Source organism: Arachis hypogaea, chromosome 9 (assembly GCF_003086295.3).
Source record: "Arachis hypogaea cultivar Tifrunner chromosome 9, arahy.Tifrunner.gnm2.J5K5, whole genome shotgun sequence".
In the NCBI taxonomy this organism is placed as follows: Eukaryota; Viridiplantae; Streptophyta; class Magnoliopsida; order Fabales; family Fabaceae; genus Arachis; species Arachis hypogaea.
The window spans coordinates 115113601-115134624 of NC_092044.1; the positions used below are offsets into that span (position 1 = coordinate 115113601).

The 21024-nt window shown below is 34.1% G+C and overlaps 6 protein-coding genes across 8 annotated transcripts; 3 read left to right on the forward strand and 3 right to left on the reverse strand.

The window, feature by feature from the left end:
• Positions 1 to 869: 869 nt before the first annotated feature.
• Positions 870 to 3818, reverse strand: LOC112712262 (GEM-like protein 4). Of its 2 annotated transcripts, none has more exons than XM_025765096.3 (4): positions 3581 to 3818; positions 1794 to 2109; positions 1612 to 1686; positions 870 to 1505 (listed from the first exon to the last, which is right to left on the reverse strand). In XM_025765096.3, exons 2-4 carry the CDS (start codon positions 1957 to 1959, stop codon positions 1057 to 1059), a joined length of 690 nt encoding a protein of 229 aa, XP_025620881.1. In that variant the 5' UTR covers positions 1960 to 2109; positions 3581 to 3818; the 3' UTR covers positions 870 to 1056. The 2 variants fall into 2 exon arrangements, with proteins under 2 accessions (XP_025620881.1, XP_025620880.1); XM_025765095.3 differs by having other exon boundaries at positions 1794 to 3334.
• A 529-nt stretch (positions 3819 to 4347) lies between these two features.
• Positions 4348 to 6775, reverse strand: LOC112712264 (GEM-like protein 7). Its single transcript, XM_025765098.2, has 4 exons — positions 5739 to 6775; positions 5562 to 5636; positions 5160 to 5434; positions 4348 to 5063 (listed from the first exon to the last, which is right to left on the reverse strand). The coding sequence occupies exons 1-4, from the start codon at positions 5887 to 5889 to the stop codon at positions 4866 to 4868; spliced, it is 699 nt and encodes a 232-aa protein (XP_025620883.1). The 5' UTR covers positions 5890 to 6775; the 3' UTR covers positions 4348 to 4865.
• Positions 6764 to 10998, forward strand: LOC112712263 (uncharacterized). Its single transcript, XM_025765097.3, has 7 exons — positions 6764 to 7866; positions 8037 to 8130; positions 8239 to 8304; positions 8428 to 8601; positions 8695 to 8791; positions 10427 to 10567; positions 10664 to 10998. Exons 1-6 carry the CDS (start codon positions 7284 to 7286, stop codon positions 10553 to 10555), a joined length of 1143 nt encoding a protein of 380 aa, XP_025620882.1. The 5' UTR covers positions 6764 to 7283; the 3' UTR covers positions 10556 to 10567; positions 10664 to 10998.
• Positions 10999 to 12601: 1603 nt separating this feature from the next.
• LOC112712266 (aluminum-activated malate transporter 12) lies at positions 12602 to 15126 on the forward strand. Of its 2 annotated transcripts, none has more exons than XM_072203571.1 (6): positions 12602 to 13014; positions 13109 to 13249; positions 13356 to 13628; positions 13712 to 13833; positions 13912 to 14058; positions 14296 to 15126. In XM_072203571.1, exons 1-6 carry the CDS (start codon positions 12732 to 12734, stop codon positions 14860 to 14862), a joined length of 1533 nt encoding a protein of 510 aa, XP_072059672.1. In that variant the 5' UTR covers positions 12602 to 12731; the 3' UTR covers positions 14863 to 15126. The 2 variants fall into 2 exon arrangements, with proteins under 2 accessions (XP_072059672.1, XP_025620885.1); XM_025765100.3 differs by having other exon boundaries at positions 13915 to 14058.
• Positions 15127 to 16414: 1288 nt separating this feature from the next.
• LOC112709566 (aluminum-activated malate transporter 12-like) lies at positions 16415 to 18564 on the forward strand. Its single transcript, XM_025761454.1, has 7 exons — positions 16415 to 16469; positions 16648 to 16947; positions 17034 to 17174; positions 17268 to 17540; positions 17606 to 17727; positions 17808 to 17948; positions 18040 to 18564. The coding sequence occupies exons 1-7, from the start codon at positions 16415 to 16417 to the stop codon at positions 18562 to 18564; spliced, it is 1557 nt and encodes a 518-aa protein (XP_025617239.1).
• A 169-nt stretch (positions 18565 to 18733) lies between these two features.
• Positions 18734 to 20793, reverse strand: LOC112712267 (2-alkenal reductase (NADP(+)-dependent)). The gene is made up of 5 exons (XM_025765101.3): positions 20386 to 20793; positions 19777 to 19954; positions 19520 to 19686; positions 19344 to 19426; positions 18734 to 19224 (listed from the first exon to the last, which is right to left on the reverse strand). Exons 1-5 carry the CDS (start codon positions 20608 to 20610, stop codon positions 18846 to 18848), a joined length of 1032 nt encoding a protein of 343 aa, XP_025620886.1. The 5' UTR covers positions 20611 to 20793; the 3' UTR covers positions 18734 to 18845.
• Between the last annotated feature and the right edge of the window lie 231 nt (positions 20794 to 21024).

The window sequence follows — 21024 nt, forward strand, 5'->3', positions numbered from 1 at the left end:
TATTTTTTTGCAAATTGAAGATATCCACGATTAAAAACTTAATTAAATCTTTGACCACGTCTTTTTAGAATAAATATTTAATTAATTTTAATATTTTTAACATAAAAAATAACATAATTACTATTTATACCCAAACCCAAAAGAGTAAAGTCAAGCCCAAAAGAATAAAAGTCCACCCAATAAAGGCGGCCTCTTCTACATCTACTCGACCTCTTAGAGGTCGACGCGTCACTAAATAACCCAACTTTACTTGTCTAAAATAAATAACTAACTCATAAGATATTTCTCACTTATCTAGAAAGAGATATCAATAACTTCTCTAGAAAAAGGAAAAGGACTATCCACCACTAAAAATGGAACTACACTAAAAAGTGGTTGTCAACTCTATTATAAATACACTGAGACTCTTAGGTATATTCAAGTCCCAATCTATTAAAAAAACTGCTTAAAACCTTTGCTAAGTATCGGAATCGGCAACACCTCAGCACCAATACAAGTCAGACGCTGCTTCAAAGGAAATATGGACCTCATGTCTAGGCCCAAGAGCGACCCAGTCGGAACAATTACAAAATTAAAAATAATGTAAAAATCCAATTAAAAAATATATATATGGATCTAATAGCAAATTTGTTAAAACTATAGAGACCAAGATAGTAATTAAATCAAAATAAAAACATTACAATTATATTTAAAAACAATTAAACATAATTTGAAATCAATATAAAAATTAAAATAAATTTGATTTAATTTTATTATTTAAATTTTTTTCTCCCTCTCCATATACAATGATCAGCTAATTAATTATTAAGAAAGATAAAGAAAAATATTTATAAAATATTGATATTGAGTTCCAACAATAAAAAATTCCATTCAAATGAATAGATATATAAATCATTTCAATTTCCTTCATACATTATCAAATTAATCCAAACAAAATATTTGATTTGCAAATCAACAAATCATCATTTCAGCATTTACATGCTTATAATTATATATACATGTTTCTTCATCCTAATTTACTCAAAGGTAGCTTCTTCAGCTAGACATAAATTGTTCTTAAGCTTGAGAAATGGCATGCTCAAGACATGTCAAAGTTTTTTGATACTTTATGACTCCCATCAACCAAAAATCAAAGTTATCCATTGTAACTATCTCTATATACTTGTGTTTTGGCTTCTCAACATTTTCTCTTTGGTTTACACACTTGATCTTTTTGAGTGGAATGGAAACTTTGTAATGAATCCTCATCATTTGGCCTTTCCCTGTAAACACTCTGATTGATCTCTCACTGCAGAATGCTACCCTGTCACTTGAGATGAACAGCAGACCTGCTAGAGGCCCTGATGTCGTCGAAAGATAGCATGGCGAAGCTTTTAGAAGTGTCTCGCCTTCTCTGACATTGAAGAATTGCTTAAACACTTTGTCTATTCCACCAAGTTGAAGAATTCTAGCCCCTAAGCTCAACTTCCCCTTAAGACTTTCAGATATCTTTGGTGCCATTCTCACTGCAAATTGATACTCATATATATCAGCTGAATTTGTATTTAGACTACTTCACAATTCACATGAACACCAAACAAATCATTTTGATAACAACAAAAGGGTACTCACCATGTTCTTGGACTCCTCGTGAAAGACTATCATCACCCTTCCTTCTAAGTTTGTTTAGAATTGAATATACTCTGCCTGAAACAATGAAATTCACAAGATATTATTAGTAAGTAAATCCATGAAAAGTTCAATAAACATTGATGTTTGTGCATAATCAGGAAAAGAAATTAAAGTAGTCTTACTTTGCTTTGATGCTTTTGTTGAATATTGGGATTGAGTAGAGGAAGAGTCTAGCAAATAGTATCTGTTAACTGATTTCTGAAGCTGATCACATGCTGCTGAGATGATTGGATTTCCAATGAACAAGTCTTGAAGAAGTGATGATGAGGTCTGCATCTTCTTTGACATTTTAGCAGTTGGTGATTAAGATACTAGATGATGGAGGAATGAAGATATGTTCACTTGGGCTGGTTTGATGAGTCCCTTGTAATCCAAAGAGGTATTTAAAGGATTGAAATCTTTGAATTCAATATTGATCCTTGTGTTGTATGACTCAGACTAGGATCATCAACCATGATATTGTTAGTATTGACAACATGTATTGTCTGCTTTCTTTTCTTTTTGAAAAAAGTTGCTATACAAAGATTCAATATCCACGTCAACATTTTTTAGACAAACAAATTATGAAGAGGGTAGTTTTCTTTTCTTTTTAGCGGTTAAGACTTTAGATAGATAGAAGAGTTGATATCTTAAGGTGCAAGGTTCCATATTTGTTGGTAGAAACAAAGGAAATAAAGCATTTGTCTCTGATGACATAATATATATATATAATTTGCAACTTGTAATGGAAAATAAACCTTAAAAAAATGTAAAAGAGCATTGCTACCATCTTTTTTTATGTTGCTTATGTATGTGAGAGCGTTCTGAGTTGGCATCTTAACTTTATGATGCATCTCTTTTAACTCTCTTACCAAACATAGAAGCCATGTTGATGACTTCAAATATGTTGATAGCATAAGCATAACCATTTGGCAGAAGTGGGAAACAATACAATCTCTTTGCTTTCCAGTGAATAGGGAATGGACGGCATTCCCTGCATTTAGATATTCCTTTTTGCATTGTTTGTTTTGGAATGATTGACTAATCTTTGAAGAAACTGAATTTGTTTTTCTATTTCTTTTGGACCTAAAACATTGCATTTTAAGAGGGGTGGCATGTGCTTTTGTCTTTGTGGGGCATGCAATCACATAAAATCAAATCATATTTTCATATCAACTTTATGACATGTGTATCAAGGGAACTGCCAAATCATTTCCACATAGGTCATTTCTCTTCTCTTTCTTTCATTTGTTGCATGCATGGACCATTGAGAATATCTCAAGTTAATGACAGTAACAGCAACATGCATATAGCACTTCTTATCTAGGTTCTAATATGGAAAGTACTTGAAGCTTGAATATTTTATTTCTCTGAGAGAAGCTCCTAGATTATTATATTAATAGAGTCAAAGTATATATTATAAAGTGAGGTTGCTGAGGCTGAGAGGGCTATGAAGACAATGTCATGTGATGGAACTCGATACTGTTTAGGCCAGAAATAGAAAGTGGTCTCTTTCACATGCATCAATGTTGCAAAGAAAACAATATAGCCAAATCACTTCCACATCATCCCCATATGCTGCTAGAAATTCAAAGCTAACAGTGAAAGTTCCTTCTTCATTACTTTCTGTTTTGATCATTTTAAAGGGGAAACACTCTTCTACTTATATCTCACTTGGCCACAGCTAAACAAGAAATACCGAAATAATTATAATGTGTTGAACAAAAATCTAAGTTGCATGATTGATTTAACTTGAGTAATATTTTTCTTAGTACATTATAAGAAGAAAAAATATTATCTTTCTGAATTTAAGATATAATTCAGATCATATAATGCTCTTTTTAGAGAAATTTTTAATTATTATCATTCAAGCCTAAAAAGAGTTATTAACCGAAATTTTAGAGTTTGTAAAACAAGGCGAGAGATTTACCTTTGGATTTGATCTTTGTTTTTGTGCCCTAATCTCTGACTTTTCTTTTTCTTTCTTTTTTGTTTCTTGATTTTGACAATCAAAAATCACCTTTTTCTTCTTGATGTGAAACTCTAATCCGAGCTTCCTTTTCTTGCTTTCTGTTGGAGCTAATTCACGTAGGTTAGAGAAGAGAGAGAATGAATTTGGTAACGTTGAGAGGAGGATGAATTGTTTATTTTCATCTTAGATAATGATTTGCAACTATTCCTTGAACCATGAATGATTGAGCTGAATGTTTATGGGCCTGAACCATTATAGTGACCTTACTTGCCAAACAAATTAATCACACATTTTTAGATTTTTGGTCCTATGTCATCAAATTATTGTTATTATTTCTTCAAATTCAATCGTTTTACTTTGAAATGCTATATAGTTTTGAAATAATAAAAAAAAATTGCATTAAAAAAAATTGATTGAGAATAAAAATAGAAATTAACTATATGCTCATTGTATATTTGAATATATCTAGTAAATAACTAACCTATTGTATACATTTTTAAAATTCTTTTTTATTATATAATCTTAATTTTCTTTTTACTCCTAATGTACACATTGTGGACTAAAATTATTGTCTCCCTATACTTTTCCAAAACTTAATAATGTATTAATGTTTGATGAAATGAATTCGGTTAATAATATAAAAATTTGTCTGATTATTTTGAACTGGTTAACTAAAATTCATCAAATTTAAGTAATTAATCAGAATTTTGATGAAAAGAGTTAGATGGTGTAATTGCAATCCGAAATGCAAAATGTAGCTCCTGAAAATTTTACATCATAGATACAAAAATAGTTGAGCCTGAAAGCTTACAACTGGGCAGCAAAGTTTATATGCAAACATGGTGACAGCAATGCCATATTCTCTGCACCTCAGATGATAACAATCTTTTCTATTCAACATCACATGCAACATTATCAAAATCTTGAGTTGACTTGTACCCAAATCGAGTTTTCGTGTAAACTCTTACGAGCTTACGAGCTGACTCTTAGGATTCAAGTTTACTTATGCTCTACAATCTCAAATTTGATAAACTTGGTTTCAGGTTTACAGTGACAAGTGCCATCTATTTGTTTGTACTCAGACATTAGGTGAAAAGATGAAGCCCAATAAGATGTTCTCTGCATCCTAAATGAAGCCCTGCATCTTCACTCTTCACTTATGGCTACCCATTTTTATTGCTAACTATCATCTCTTGAATCTTAAGTGTATCCTCAACATGAATTTGTGGCTCAGCTTATAGGCTCAAAAGGGTGACTCTTTCTTCATGTAAGCTTGTGAAATTGCCTGCTCAAGATATTTGAAAGTTTTCTGATACTGTAAGACACCCATAAACCAGAATTCATAATTGTCCACTGTATCTATCTCTATAAACTTCTGTTTTGGTTTTTGAATACTTTCACTTTGGTTCACACACTTGACTTTCTTGAGCGGAATGACAACCTGTACATGGCATGAAATGCAAGACTTTCAGATTACCTAAAAGAAAATACTGAGAGAGATGAAGAAAGATTATGAATACATCACTTCATGACTTGCCTTATAACGGATCCTGCACATCTGGCCTTCCCGGCTGTAGACCTTCATTGATCTATCGCTGCAGAAGGCAACCTTGTCGGTGGAGATAAAGAGCAGACCTGCTAGAGGGCCTGACGTCGTCGAGAGATAGCATGGCGATGCTTTCAATAACTTCTCCCCTTCTTTCACCCTAAAGAATTGCTTGAAGACTTTCTCCACTCCACCAACCTGAAGAATATGAGCCCCTAATCTCAACTTCTCCTTAACAGTTTCAGATATCTTTGTCCCCAATCTCACTGTAATCTCACAGTTACATAAATTTGAATTAGATTTGCATATTATAGTTTCACAAGGAAAAATAAGTTAAACTGATATAGCTCCTACAGATATTGAAGGAAAGTAGTTTGAACTTTGAATACTAACCATGTTCTTGAACTCCTTGTGAATGACTACTATCTGCTTTCTTTACAAGCTTGTTTATAATGGAGTATAGTCTACCTGAAATATTAAGTTCTTAGTATTGGTAAAACTATCAAGTATCAAACATCAACATTTCTTCCTGAACTAGTTGTTTATGTGTAAAGAGAAAGAGACTATTACTTTGTTTTGATGCCTTTGTTGAGTACTGAGATTGGGCAATGACAGGATCAGGCAAGTAGTATCTGTTAACTGTCTTCTGCAGCTGATCACATGCTGCTGAGATGATTGGATTTCCAATGAACAAATCTTGAAGAATTGATGAGGTCTGCATGATTGATTATTAGTGAAGAGGAGTGATCTGAGTATACAAGATTGGTGAGAGCAAGTTAAGGTCACTTGGGTTTGATCAGTCCCTTGAATTCAATAGAGGTATATATATAAAGGGATGAAAACTAGGTAGTTGAATATAGATTCTAGAGACTCAATCATGGATCATCAATCATGAGTCATGAGCATTTAGTGATATAAAGGCGCTGACATGTCAAGTTGAAATACAGCTATTGAAGATGATATTTTAACATGATGGACTGATTGGTTGCTTTTAGAAAAAAGGTGCAAGTGTGCAACAGAAGCATCCGATTCATCTTTTCTGAAACCTATTTAAGATGCTTAAAAGGGGTAGTTTTAAGAAAGAGCAAGGTCCCATAGACCGTCAAGGTGGTTGATGATCAAAATAAGGGAATTTGGTAATGACTTCCAGCTATCCTTCAGAGAAAAAAAGTGCACTTTTCTTTTGCAAAACCTGCTTATGTAAGAATGCCTTATAAAGCATTCATGAGCTGGGATTTTCAGATATATGAATATGAAATTGAAAGTTGAAACCTCTCCAATTGTATTGAGAGAGAAAGGTAGGAAAACGTGTACAATAATATCCCATATTCCTTTGGGACCATTTATCAAACACTTAGAGTACATATATTTGCAGTCATTTAGAGACGTTTCAGCTGTTAAAAAATATCATTTTTTTCCCCTCAACTTTGCTCTAAAACTTCAGGGTGAAGTGGATATTAAAATTTGTGAGTCACTCACTTCTAAAAGCATAAGAAACTTCAGGATTCATGGTACATAACAAGTGTCTATATGATGATGTATGAGACAACATAATAATGTGTTGCTTTATCATACTTTGGAAAATGATTGATTCAGCTTTGAAGGAAAATGAGATCAGAGGCAACTATCAACATGGCATGGCACCTCATGCTTTTTGTGTTGGTGGGAAAGGGATATTAGATTACGTCTATGTCATTTTATTTTATTATATTATATTATTTTTTTTAGCGAAAGACTAAAAAAGTGATTTGGACAAATAAAATAATTCATAAGGAAATCAGCCTCCTGATCTTTTTCTTAACCCTAAAAAAAAGATCATGCAAAGGAGATGATTTGAGTTGTCGTCCAGAAAAGAAATTAGTTACAGTGCATAAAACCGAAGAACAGAGGAGTAATTTTCTTTATGCAGATCTATGTAATCTGCAAAAACATACGTGACGCCATTAAAAAAATGTTATCTTATTATTATTATCATCATTAATTAAATAAATAAAAAAAGAAAAAGAAAAAGAAAAAGAGTATGAGCGGAAAATCTTGCATTCGTTAATTCATCTTCTTCGTTATTGAGAATCAGAACAGAGCACAGATCTCAACTACTTCTTCGTCTTCAATGCAATGGGGAGAGCCTCGCTTTTCGTGTACATCGGTGTAGCCGTAGTGCTCCTCTTCTTCCTGTCGCGCTCACCACACAACCACCACTCCTCCACCCACCGCCACCGCCGCCTAAGGCTCCGCTCCAACTTCACCCTAACTCCATCCCACCACCACTCCCACCATGACCACGTCGCCTTCGACCCCCTCGTCGCCGAGATCGAGCGCCGCCGCGAGGACAAGCAGTGGGAGATGGAGCACCTCCGCCACAACCACCCCGAACTAGTTCACGAAGACGACTACGACGACTCCGCCCCCGGCCATGAGTCCCAGCCGGAGTGGGAGGACTTCATGAACGCCGAGGACTACCTCAACGACGAGGACAAGTTCAATGTCACCAACAGGCTCCTCCTCCTCTTCCCCAAGATCGATGTGGACCCCCCCGACGGGTTTGTTAGCGAGCACGAGTTGACTCAGTGGAACGTTCTCCAGTCCAACAGAGAGGTTCTCCACCGCTCCCAGAGGGAGATGGATCTCCACGACAAGAACCACGACGGCTTCGTCTCCTTCTCCGAGTACGATCCTCCCAGCTGGGTTCACAATTCAGGTTCACCTTCTCCTCTCGATCTATGACCTTTTTGTTAGTTCACACTATGAATAGATGCTCGTGAATTCAATGTAGTAGTAATGTTTGTTGCAAATTTATGGGAGATGCTGGTTTCAGTTTCTGATTGGTTTGTTATTATTATTTGAGCATCTTGTTTTCTCATTTATCAGGTGTTGGATATGACATGGGTTGGTGGAAAGAAGAGCATTTTAATGCATCTGATGCAGATGGAGATGGTCTTCTCAACTTAACCGAGTTCAATGAGTGAGCTCCTACTCCTAAATCCTAATACTTGTTATGAAACCTTGTTCTTGTCTATGCATGTAAACAAGTTTTGCCTTTGTTAACATTGGCTTTGTTTTTTTATTCTAGCTTTCTTCACCCAGCTGACAGCAAAAACCCAAAGCTTCATCAATGGCTGTGCCAGGAGGAAATCCGGTAACTACAACCCGAAAATGTCTATGGCTGTTTCAGTATCAGTTAGTTCACGAGTAAATGATTTCTGTTTTGTTACATCAATGCCTTGTCTTCGTCATGCTTGATTTACCCAATTCTTTACAGGGAGAGAGATACAGACCGAGATGGAAAGATCAACTTTAAAGAGTTTTTCCATGGGCTCTTTGATTTGGTAAGAAATTATGATGAAGAAACTCACAATGGTTCACATCATTCTGATAATTCAATGGATGCACCAGCTAGAATGTTGTTTGCTCAGCTTGACAAAGATGGAGATGGGTACTGATGATTTCCATTTTAATGCTGAGTCACTTATCTTTGAATGATTGTGCCAGTTTAGTATAATTCATTTTTGACGTTTCATCTTTGTAGGTTCTTGTCAGATGTTGAACTACTCCCTATAATTGGGAAAATCCATCCATCTGAGCAATATTATGCAAAGCAACAAGCAGATTATATCATTTCACAGGTACTGAATTTAACCTTATGATAATGATAATTACACTCTTGCAATGTAATTGGAACATAGAAAGGACTTTTTATTCTTGACCTAACATGGATCACATCTATAGATGTTTTTTGAGTAGATACTTTATGTTTAACTATGCCATAGTATCACAACTTACCTTTGGATGTTTATGAGAAAACCAACAGATAAAAATTCACGAGAAAAACTCTTAATTCCAAATAAAATCCCTACTAGAATCCAAAGCTTCTAAACCCATAAATTTCTAGTCAAAGTCTTTAAAAATATATGTATCCAACATGTTGAACTTGCAAAGCTCTATAGAGTATCAAGTTCATAAAGGAATAGTTTTAGAAGCTATGGTGTGCAAATTTTGTAGCAGAGGAAGTAAAAAATAGAGCCTTGGTGATGGAAAGCAATACAAAGAATCACGGGTAAAATAATAAGACAATGAAGGAGAAGAATGGAAAAATGGAGAGAGAGGCACGGTTCTAAAACGAAATCTGCCCTACTTGTGTTTAAAAAAAAAAAGGAAAAACTTGTTCACTCTATTATACATATTGCGTTTTGTGTGCTTAGAGACCATTTTTTCAAAGAAAAAAACTTTTGTAGTTAAATAATGATGTCATAACAGATTGAACTATTTCATGCAATTAGGAAAGCTGATTAGTTTTCCATAGCTTGACGCTTTACCTTTGGAGTTAAAATGATGTCTTTTTTAGATAAATAATGTCTCTTACTGTAACCTTGTGGACTGATAGCTGCATGTCATGGTAATTATGGGTGACATAATAGCTGCTTCCTTTCAGTAACTTTTAACTGCTAATTGATAATATTTTTTAGTTAAAATCTGTCACTATGATTATATATATTTATGTATATTAGTTTGTTGCACATTTGTTTTATACACAAAAATATTCAGGAGATGTTAAACCTTCTTGTTGGATTGGGTAAGGTGTGCTTGTGGGTATATCTGTGGGAATGTGTGTGCGCATGTGCTATGTGTTTGTGTCCATGGTGGTATTGTGTCCTAATTTCCAATGTAATAGGCATTTGAATTAGTACTGCTAAAGCCACAGACCTCGCTGCTAAGAAAACCTGTTTTCATGGAATAGGTTTAGGTAGGAGCAAGGAAAGATTTCCTTTTCTTGGTGGAGGAGTCCTCCGTTTCTTATGAAGGTCTTTTGACTTTTTGAATAATATCAAGATATATGATTGTATTATGAATGAAAATAACCACCAATAAGCAATGAAAGGAAGTTTATTCTATTTAAGAATGTGAAGCCTATGGTAACAAATGTTTCCATTTTTATTTGTTGGGGTATGGTGTGGGGCCAAATGGGTGTGGGTGGTGTCTCCAGCATGCTTGATTTACATATTAAGCGTGTTTAACTAGATGTTAGCATTGGATTAAATTTTCTTCAAGCTGGCTCCAGAGTAATCTACAATTCAGTCAATTCTACATCTCGATGTGTTAACATCCTGAAGTAATTTCATTGTTGAATTTGTAATAATTTGTTTAGGTAGGCAGATATTGACAAAGACAGCTCAATATGAACTCCAACATATGTTGCTTAACATCATGCATTAATTTCTTCAATATACATCCTATTTATTCATGAAATAATGTGATGACAGGCGGACGCTGACAAAGATGGGCGCCTTAGTTTGACTGAGATGATTGAGAACCCATATGTATTTTATAGTGCCATTTTTAACGATGAAGATGACGAAGACGACTATGATTACCACGACGAGTTCCGGTAAAATTCTTGTTAGGTAAGGGCAGCCCTCTCATCCTATGTCAAACTTATCCAACATTTAGTGAAGATTTTATGATTTTATCTTTGATATTTCTGTGACCATGGATTGCAGGATACACGGCACAAACCTAGTTTTTGTTTTTGTGATGAGTCAGTGCAAAGTTATGACATAATATTGAAAGTTTTTACCTGTTAGGTTCATAGTCTCAATCCTGGTGGGGTTGCCAACATTTGTTGCTTCTTTCCATTGGTATTATATCTGCTGCGAGTTCTTAGTTTACTTTTTTGCCTGCGGAAGCCTGTAATAGAGATAGAGTGAGGGTCACAGACACCTGCTATATTAGTTGGAGGACAATAGAATATCTCAATTTCAATGTAAAACTTGTATAATATACAGATTTTCAAGTCACTGGCTGAGTAACACATCAATGGATAATATTTGTACCATATGATGATGATAATGATCTTGCTGGTTCTAGATTTCTCGTAGCACATTCACAACTCTATTCTTGGATCCAACTATCTGTCACAAATCATTTTAAAACAAAACGAAGTGGCCAATAATGGTTTTGGATTTTTCGATATACTTTAGGAAAGATTCGATTCTTACCTGAATTATCCTTTAGTTGAGGAGTTCGTCTCATCATACATGTTTCTTGTTTCCTATTTGGAGTTAAACTACTTTTTTTTTCTTTTTTAGAACAATTTAATTTAATAAATGTAAAGTGTTCGAGATCCAGTGTGGATGCTCCACTAGAGCCAATCATGACTGTTATTTAATTAGAAAATTATTTATAAAATAATAAAATAAAAACTTAATTATTAATTTATTATTAAATTTATAATTTATATTATGTGTGAGTAACTGAGTATTCTAATTTTATTGAATTTTTTCATTTTAAAGGATTTGATCTTATATAAATAAACCCTTTTAATTCCATGTTCAATTAAAGCATAATAAATGTATTGAGCTTGATAAAATGGTTCACTTTTTTGTGTCATAGTCTCTAATTTTATGCAAGTTAGGCTGACTTGTGGACATTGGAGATAGTTAACAAACTACACTTTTCTTCTTTTCTCCTCAAGAAACCGACAGCATAGCTTACTTCATAGTCCTAGGACTAGGATTATTCACATAAAAATAATTACTTGCATATGAGGAAAGGACAAGTGTACTTGCATTTTCAAAAGCATATATCATACGAGCCACAATCATTTTCAAGATTAACCAATTCACCACCACCATTTCCATGTTAGCCGTCCACGTTATTATTATACTCTCAACAATTCTAATTTACAATAAATAAGTCAAGCACACAACCAACAGGAGGGACAACATGTTGTCAGATCCTACAACTTAGAAGGTGCACTCATGCAATTGGAAAATTGTTCTTTAAATATTGCGTTAGAGATAGCTTATCATATTAATACTTCATTTATTGTTAAATGAGATATAAGTACTATTTATTTTTATTTGTTAATGAATCAAATTTAAATCAATATATATACATATAATAACAAAATTTTCTTTATTTTTTCTTAGAATATTTTTTAATCCAACAAATAAAGAATTAATCTGTCACGAATATAAATTTCTTTTAACAATTTATCATCATCACTAAATTATTACACATATAAAATAAAATTTAAATTTTAATATTTACTTAAACGAACGAGTGAGTTAACTTTTTAATACATTAAAGATTAATGTATCCAGATACAACTTTAATCCAAATACAATTACTTTTATGTACCAAAAAATACAATTGTAGACTAGGAGTATGATTATTATATGTATAAGCTTTTGGTCACCACCTTCACCAATATGATAACAACCACCAGTTTTTGAGAGTCTGGTTTTCTACACTGAACATTGACTGAAGGCACTAGTGAAAGCTACAACCTTCATCAATTCTCTTTCTCTTTGTAAACACGGTGGATTGCACTAGAGACATGGCTGGAATTATCTGTATCCCTTTTTAAAATAAATAAAATGTGCAAAATGCTCCATTAGTCCAATTGATTTTAATTAATACTTCAATTCTCTGTCATCTTTTGCATTCTTTTTAAGCTAAACACCACATTCACTCTATTATCAAAACTGAAATTCTCTAAATGATTGATTGATTGCCTTAGAAAGCTGGTTCAGGCTTAATTAAGAGTGCTTTTTATTTTTTTCAATGGCTGAGATCAATACTAGTAGTAAAAGAAGCTCAAGCAGTTATTATTGGGAACATATTCATAACTTTGTTGATGAGGTGAACAAGTTTCCAGCATTGGTGAAGAGAGCAACATGGAAAGTTGCCAAAGAGGATCCAAGAAGGGTGATTCATGCTTTGAAAGTAGCCTTGGCCTTGACACTTATTTCTCTCTTGTATCTTTTGGAGCCATTGTTCAAAGGCATTGGAAAGAATGCTATGTGGGCTGTTATGACTGTGGTTGTGGTTATGGAGTTCACTGCTGGTATATATATGCTCTCAGCTTTCTCTCTCTCGCGCACGCGCAATTCCTTTGATCCTATCCTTATGCCTTTTCCTCTTGTTATGCATTCTTGCAGGGGCAACATTATGCAAAGGACTTAATAGAGGATTAGGGACTATTTTGGCAGGGTCCTTGGCATTTCTTATTGAGTATATTGCAGATGTGTCTGTTAAGACTTATAGAGCTGTTTTCATTGGTGCCGCAGTTTTTCTTGTTGGTAAGCATGAAAAGAATCTAGAGACAAATTATGTTGTTAGTTGAAAATATGTAAAACACTTGATACTAACATAAAAACAATTCTTTGCTTCAACTTTGATTGGCAGGGTATGCAGCTACTTATGTGAGGTTCATCCCCTATATCAAGAAGAATTATGACTATGGTGTTTTGATATTTCTCTTGACCTTTAATTTGATAACAGTATCAAGTTACCGAGTAGAAAATGTTTGGAGCATTGCAAGAGATCGTATGTTAACCATTGCAATTGGGTGTGGTCTCTGCCTTGTGATGAGTCTGTTGGTGTTTCCAAATTGGTCAGGGGAATACCTTCATAAATCCATCATATCAAAGCTCGAAGGACTAGCCAACGCAATCGAAGGTAAGGCGCATTTTAAAATCAATGTACTTTGATTTGATTCAATTTGATTTGTATAACGGATTCTGAAAACAATAATGATGCAGGGTGTGTCAAGGAATATTTTTGTGAGTCTGAGATACAATCAAGTGAAGATGATTCATGTGAGGATCCCATTTACTTGGGTTACAAGGCAGTGTTAGATTCCAAAGCTAGTGAAGAAACATTGGTAATTCCTTGTTATGTTCAAGTGTGTTAGTATACATATCTTAATTCATAAGCTAGACTTTGTTTCTATGAAATCAAGCAGGCATTACAAGCGAGCTGGGAGCCGAGATGCTCGAGATATTTCCGGCGAATCCCATGGAAGCAATATACAAAAGTCGGCGTTGCTCTTCGCCACTTTAGTTACACTGTTGTAGCTCTACATGGATGTCTGCAGTCTGAAATTCAGGTACTAATTTTAACCAGTTTCTTTTAAAAAGTTGAACTAATTTTGCTGTTAAATAATTCAGAATTTCAAATTAAAGAAACTTGCTAGTTGATACAAGCCATCATTCATGCCAACTCATTTTTCTCCCAAGATTCTGCTTCTTTTATTATTGATGGCACATGGCCATGTTATTGATTCAGTTCTCTTCTATGATCAAAATATAGTTATTTATTGACTTACATTTGACAAATTCTTTAGACACCATGGTCAATTCGATCTCAATACAAGGAACCTTGCATGAAACTCACAGAACAAGTGTTCAAAATACTAAGGGAACTGGCAAACAGCATAAGGAACAAAAGAAAATTCTGTCCTCATATACTCTCCAATGATCTCAATGTAGCCTTAGAAGATCTCAACAATGCCTTGAAATCCCAACCACAATACTTTCGCGGCCCCAAGATCAGCCGAACCTCCAAAATGCAGCATGAAGAAGAGTCTAGAGCCTCATTTTCAAGTGTTAACAACAATGATTCTTGTGAAGATGCAAAGGAAAGACAAAAGAAGGTTCTAAGGCCACAGCTGAGTAAGACTTTGAGTATGATCACTAGCTTTCAATTCTCAGAAGCACTTCCTGTTGCTGCTTTCACTTCTTTGCTTTTGGAGATGGTGGCAAAACTAGATCATGTGATAAATGAAGTTGAACAATTGGGCAGAATGTCACACTTTAGAGAGTTCAGAGTTGAAGATGAGATTGTTGTCACTTGTGAGAGACCAAAAGTGAATTCATCTTACAATGACATGAATTCTTATGGAGAAGACTAATTACTGAGAAAGATTTTGTTGATAAAATCATACTCAAGAGTTTGACAACCTTGATTGTAGTTGGGGAAAGTTCAAAGAGAGTAGGCTTAGTTTGTTATAGCTTGCTTGTTTTCATAGTATTAGATATGTTATGATCATGTCTCAACTAAATGGGATTATATCAACTTTGAACAACAAAATGGGATTATATATCACATATTATTCTCTTTTCTAACCATTCCCTGTATATAAATCCAAGATTACTTCATTACCACTGTTGTATTATGTTGCATTCTTTTCTCTTATTCTCTTTTTTTACTTTCTCTTTTATCTAATTACAATCAATTACCAATATGTACCTTTATTATAACTCTCAATCTTGTTTATTACTCAAAACAAAATCTAAGAAATGAGACAACTTATAAATTATATTCACCATGTTCTTTATGCCTTGGGGTTCATCAGGGTCATTCTGTGATATCATTCCGGTCACCATTTTCTTTACTTTTTATTAACGGATCAAAATTCGTTATTCTTTTTAATGACACTATTCGTACATAATATGTATAAAATATAGTTATTATAATTAATTATATGTTGAAAAAAAAAGGTATTTTGATTGTTAAATAAATATCGATGTTATGATGGTATTTATTATAAAGATATATGCGAGATTGATTTATTTTAATAAGACAAAATGATGCTAAAGTCTAATTACTTTGAGAAATAGGTAGGATGAGATGAATATATTATAACATGATATTACAAAGTCTCAATTTTATTAAGTTATTTTTAGATACACTATAATAGATATACAATTAACCACTATTTATAAATGTCCTTAATTATTAGGATTATACTAGGTATTTAATGACTTTGTTTAACAATATGAACAACTATCAATAAAATAAAAATACGCTACACCTCCAAATTACTCACCTAAATTTTAATATTAGAATAACCATCCACATACCTAGTGAAATGTACATCCGAAATATCCATTGTTCACATTATTTAGTATTTTTATTGTCTACCTATACTTTTCCAAATTATTAATTGCCCATTTGCCATAATGGCCACAATGCCAATAAAATTGACCTGTGAAAATAAATCCACCAAAGGCAACACTCTTGAATTATTATGAGCAACCCTTTAGGCTCCTTCGTCAAAGGTTTTTCAATGCTATTTTTAGTTTATAAAAAAAAACTAAAATAAAAAGCACAGTTGGCAAATGTTTTCAAAAACAGTTTTTGGATTTATTTTTTAATAATAATAAGAACTAAAAAAAAAAAAAGAGTTGTTGTCAGGTGTGGTTTCTGTTGCATTGTCTGTGACCTTGCATCCAGTTTTTCTCTTTTTTAACAAAATAACAATAAAAAAAGAAAATAGAATGATGATACCATAACTCCTAAACCCCTCACAAAACAATAATTAAATTCTAAACATCATGATTTAAGTGTCACATTTCTCTTGGTGCGTTAATTGTGTTCTTTGTCAAATAACACAATATACGATTAATAACTTGTTGTTCAAGAAACATTTTTCTTGGTGCAGAAATTGTGTTCTTTGAAAGATGACCCGTCAGGTTCATCCTGAACTGGATGTTGAAGTTCCTCCCCCTTTTAAAGGTTGTTATCATTTAAATTTTCAAACTATTTATTATTATTAGCATTATGATTTTGCCAATTTATGAAGTTTATTATTCTCCTTCACCATTAGTCCATACTTTTGTCACCTTTTGCATTCTGAGAGATTATCATAACTGAAGCTCTTAATTTGATGAATTTATCTCAAAAACCAACTCAGGTGACTCAAAGATTTCAGCAGAAGAAACCAGGAGCAGCAGTGGTAAAGAAATCCAAAAGAAAAAGTGCAATGAAGGTTGTAGCTTTGCAGATAAAGTGAGGAAGTTTCCAGAATCGGTATGGACTTCGACAGTGAAGGTTGGCAGAGAGGATCCAAGAAGGGTGGTTCATGCCTTCAAATTCGGCGTGGCATTGACATTTGTATCTTTGTTTTATATGATTGATGATTTGTACAATGCACTCCAAAAGGATGCTATGTTTGCTGTGTTTACTGTGGTTGTGGTGATGGAATTCACAGTTGGTATGTTCTACTCTCTAATATATGATCATGTTTATGAGTTTATCAGATCAAGAATCTGTTTCATTCATTTGATGAATCCTCTGCAGGAGCAACATTATGCAAAGGACTAAATAGAGCATTGGGGACAGTTTTGGCAGCATGTTTAGCAGTTCTGATAGATGCTCTTGCAAGTTCCTCTACTAAGATTTTAACTGCAATTATTGTTGGTGTTTCAGTTTTCCTTGTTGGTGAGCATCAAAGAAAGCTTATCTTGAAATTGTAATGGACTAATTGGAACTATCTTTCTCAAACTTGTTGCAATTATCTTATGTTATTGGCAGGAAGTGGAGCTACTTATGCAAGGTTCATACCCCACATCAAGAAGAATCTAGACTATGGTGTTGTTGTGTTTATCTTGACATTTAATCTAGTAACAGTGTCCAGTTACCGTGATGATAATGTATTGAGACTGGCGCAATCAAGAATGTTAAACATCGCGGTTGGATGCATGATATGCCTTGTGATGTGCCTATTGGTGTTTCCAAACTGGTCAGGGAAATACCTTCAGGATTCAATCACATCAAAACTAGAAAGCCTAGGAAACTGTATAGAAGGTAATGGTAATTAACTATTAATAATTTGATTTGATTTGATTCATATATTCTTACCATGAATGCAGTTTGTGTGAAGGAATACTTTTGTGAGTCTGATCTAAAAGGAAGTGACGACGGTTCGATTCATGATCACATTTCCAAAGATTACAAAGGTGTTTTAGATTCCAAAGCTGCCGAAGATACATTGGTATATCCCTAAACTCTCACTTTCTTATGTTATGACAGAAGATCTTATCATATGAACTTTGTGTCTGTGAAAGTAAACAGATCTTACATGCAAGGTGGGAGCCAAGATACACAAGCTTCCACAGAATCCCATGGAAGCAATTTGGGAAAGTCGGCGATGCTCTTCGCCATTTTTGTTACACTGTTGTAGCTCTACATGGTTGTTTGAAGTCTGAAATTCAGGTACTATAAAACTCAGTCTCAATCATGAAGCTTCTTGCTCTGCATTCTGATACATGTACTCAATTACTATTTTGATTGATTCCTCCTCAAGGCACCGTGGTCCATTCGAAACAAGTGCAAGAACCCTTGCATCAAACTTGCAGAAGAAGCTAACAAGATTCTAAAGGAACTCTCAAACAGCATAAAGGACAAACGCCAAGTTTGCCCTCACATACTCAACAATGGTCTCAACAAAGCCTTAGAAGACCTCAACAATGCCTTGAAATCACAACCTCAGCTTCATTTCAGCCACACACTGTCGGCCGGGATGCGAGCTCAAGGGCCCCCTTTGCCTCCTGATAGCGATGATGGTCAGATGCCTATGCCTCAACTGAGCAAGAGTATGAGTAAGACTATGAGTGTAATCGTTGGTCTCGAGTTCTCAGAAGCACTTCCCCTTGCAGCTTTCACTTCTTTGTTGCTGGATATGGTGGCAAAGCTAGAATATGTCATAGATGAAGTTGAATTATTGGGAAGAATGGCACACTTCAGAGAGTACAGAAGTGAAGATGAATTTTCGGTTAGAACTGAGGAACGACCTAAACCTTGTAGTGAACTACCTGCTTATGGAGCCTAATTATAAACAAGGACTATCCATTTCTTTTCGATAATTATATATATATATATATATATATATATATATATATATATATATATATATATATATATATATATATATATATATATATATATATATATATATTTATAATTAGGCTTAATTTTGTATTAGCTATGACTATTTGGAGTAATTCGCACAAGACAGTATGTAATTTATTTCTCAAACAAAATCTAAATACTGATAGATATTAGATACAAACAGAAAATAAAAAATAAAACAGTACTAGAGGTTAAAGTAGTTCATTCATTAGCAACTAAAACAACTTGTTTGCCAGCACTTCGGCCTGTGAACATTGCTTCTAAAGCTGCCGGAGCTTTCTCAATGCCTTCAGCTATGTCTTCGACGTATGATATCTTGCCTTCTTTAATGTAAGGCACAACAATCTCCAAGAACTTAGGATAGTGTTCATAATAATCAAACACTATGAAGGCTTCTATTTTAATCTGCTTATAAATTATATTCAGCAAGTTCTTTATGCCTTGAGGCTCATCAAGTTCATATTGTGATATCATTCCGGCCACTACGATTCGGCCGCGCCTTCTCATGTTAATAAGTGCTGCCTCAAGTGTGTCTCCCCCAACGTTGTCAAAGTAAATGTCAATGCCTTCCGGAAAGAACCTGAGAAATTTTTTGACATAATAAACAGTTAAGATTCTATGTTTTGTTAACAAAGTGTATAAATGTTAATTGAATTGATAACAAAATTCAATACAACAAACTACCAATTAAGTACTCACCTCTTTAATGTTGCATCAAGGTCATGTTCCTCCTTGTAATTAAAAGCACCATCAAACCCATACTTGTTCTTCAAAATCTCAACCTTGTTTCACAAGAAAAACATGAAAACTTATAACCGGAATTCTTGGACAAAATAAGACTAGGTTCCAATTAAAGTTACTAGCATCATATGTACCTTTTCTTTGCTGCCAGCACTTCCAACAACATAACATCCCATCAATTTTGCAAGTTGACCAACAAGTTGACCAACAGCACCAAATGCTGAAGATACAAAGACATAATCTCCTTTCTTTGGAGCTCCAACTTCATAGAAACCTGCATAAGCAGTCATACCAGGCATACCTACATGTGCAAACAAGTACTATGAAATATGCCCTTCAAAGAATTCTATGTATGAAAATGAGGAAGCTTCCAGAAGAGTTAATTACTTACCAAGTAGTCCAGTATAATAGGAAAGAGGTACATCTGTATGCTCAATTTTGAAGAGGCTATCTGTCAATGTGATCACACTGTATTCTTCCCATTTGGTCACTCCCCACACCAAGTCTCCTTTCCTGAATCCAGGGTGTTTGGAATCCACTACTTTGCATACTCCATACCCAACTATTGGCTGCAAAAAATAAAAAATAAAAAATAAAAGTTAGTCCTGAAATTTGAAAATTAAATTTAGTCCACGAAATCTGAATATAATGTGTCACTATACATTGACTAAAATATCCTGTAAACTAACCAATCAGAGTTGGTAAAATAGTCAGCTCACTAGTTCATTTAAACGAGATTCCAATCTTGACTTAGACTCTTAAATGAAACTTAGATGCAGATTAATTTTTGGCTTATCGAAATAGGGGATACCGTAGAAAATAAAAAACAAAATATCCTATAAAATAGGCTAAAATATAATTCTAGGAAGTTTTAAAATTTTAGGAACTAAAATGAGACATAATAGCAATTTTGGTGATCAAATTGGACCTGTTAATAAACAAATTCTGCAGTACCATATGTAATTTGATGAACTAAAAGAAATGAATATGAAGTGCTTACTGAATCAGGAGTGAAAGAATGGAAGAGGCGTTTGACATCCTTTCCCCTGGTTCCTCTCATGTAAGGATCACAAGATAAGTAAAGATTCTTAACAAGCACAGCATTTTCAGCCTCTGGAGGAAGTTCCAAGCTTATGGTGGAACTCTTCAAATACATGTCACTCTCTTTTGGATTACCAGTTATGTCACGTGCAGCCACAACCTGTTTGTTGCTCACTTCTGCCATCCTATTGATCTAATAAGTTTCCCCTCACAACTCTTATCTCTCTATTGTTTGTGCCTTGAACTGCTTCTTGCATGTTTTAGCAGGGTATTTAAAGGGTGCCTGAGTGAAAAATTTTGGTCATTTTGAACTCTGCAATTGACCAAGCATTGTTGGGCTTGGTTTGTCAGTGCTCACGTCATCATCAATATCATGTTTTTTCAAAGTTTTTTTAATGGATGATTCACCAACAGATGATGTATGAAGCCAGCCAATGATTTTCTTACACATAGCCGCTGTTAATTAAAACTTAGAAGCATTTGGACATAGTTATCTATTATAATATATACAAAGAAAAGAAAGACAAAATAGTTTCACAGTCATTTACAGATATTTAATATTTTTTTTATATCACATCATATTATATTACTATTTATT

Bases quoted from the DNA above. Each gene is read 5' to 3' on its own strand.
- LOC112712267 (XM_025765101.3), bottom strand. From the start codon at position 20,610: ATGGCAGAAGTGAGCAACAAACAGGTTGTGGCTGCACGTGACATAACT. The intron at 19,955-20,385 runs GTAAGCACTTCA...TATTTTTTGCAG, and splicing joins ATTCTTTCACTCCTGATTCA to CCAATAGTTGGGTATGGAGT. The intron at 19,427-19,519 runs GTACATATGATG...TTGTGAAACAAG, and splicing joins GTGCTGGCAGCAAAGAAAAG to GTTGAGATTTTGAAGAACAA.
- LOC112712266 (XM_072203571.1), top strand. From the start codon at position 12,732: ATGGCTGAGATCAATACTAGTAGTAAAAGAAGCTCAAGCAGTTATTAT. The intron at 13,250-13,355 runs GTAAGCATGAAA...TTTGATTGGCAG, and splicing joins TGCCGCAGTTTTTCTTGTTG to GGTATGCAGCTACTTATGTG. The intron at 14,059-14,295 runs GTACTAATTTTA...CAAATTCTTTAG, and splicing joins GTCTGCAGTCTGAAATTCAG to ACACCATGGTCAATTCGATC.
- LOC112709566 (XM_025761454.1), top strand. From the start codon at position 16,415: ATGACCCGTCAGGTTCATCCTGAACTGGATGTTGAAGTTCCTCCCCCT. The intron at 16,948-17,033 runs GTATGTTCTACT...AATCCTCTGCAG, and splicing joins GGTGATGGAATTCACAGTTG to GAGCAACATTATGCAAAGGA. The intron at 17,175-17,267 runs GTGAGCATCAAA...TGTTATTGGCAG, and splicing joins TGTTTCAGTTTTCCTTGTTG to GAAGTGGAGCTACTTATGCA.
- LOC112712263 (XM_025765097.3), top strand. From the start codon at position 7,284: ATGGGGAGAGCCTCGCTTTTCGTGTACATCGGTGTAGCCGTAGTGCTC. The intron at 8,305-8,427 runs GTAACTACAACC...AATTCTTTACAG, and splicing joins CTGTGCCAGGAGGAAATCCG to GGAGAGAGATACAGACCGAG. The intron at 8,602-8,694 runs GTACTGATGATT...TCATCTTTGTAG, and splicing joins CTTGACAAAGATGGAGATGG to GTTCTTGTCAGATGTTGAAC.
- LOC112712264 (XM_025765098.2), bottom strand. From the start codon at position 5,889: ATGCAGACCTCATCAATTCTTCAAGATTTGTTCATTGGAAATCCAATC. The intron at 5,435-5,561 runs GTTAGTATTCAA...GTGAGATTACAG, and splicing joins ACAAGGAGTTCAAGAACATG to TGAGATTGGGGACAAAGATA. The intron at 5,064-5,159 runs GCAAGTCATGAA...TGCCATGTACAG, and splicing joins TGTGCAGGATCCGTTATAAG to GTTGTCATTCCGCTCAAGAA.
- LOC112712262 (XM_025765096.3), bottom strand. From the start codon at position 1,959: ATGTCAAAGAAGATGCAGACCTCATCATCACTTCTTCAAGACTTGTTC. The intron at 1,687-1,793 runs GTAAGACTACTT...TCATTGTTTCAG, and splicing joins AACAAAAGCATCAAAGCAAA to GCAGAGTATATTCAATTCTA. The intron at 1,506-1,611 runs GTGAGTACCCTT...ATCAATTTGCAG, and splicing joins ACGAGGAGTCCAAGAACATG to TGAGAATGGCACCAAAGATA.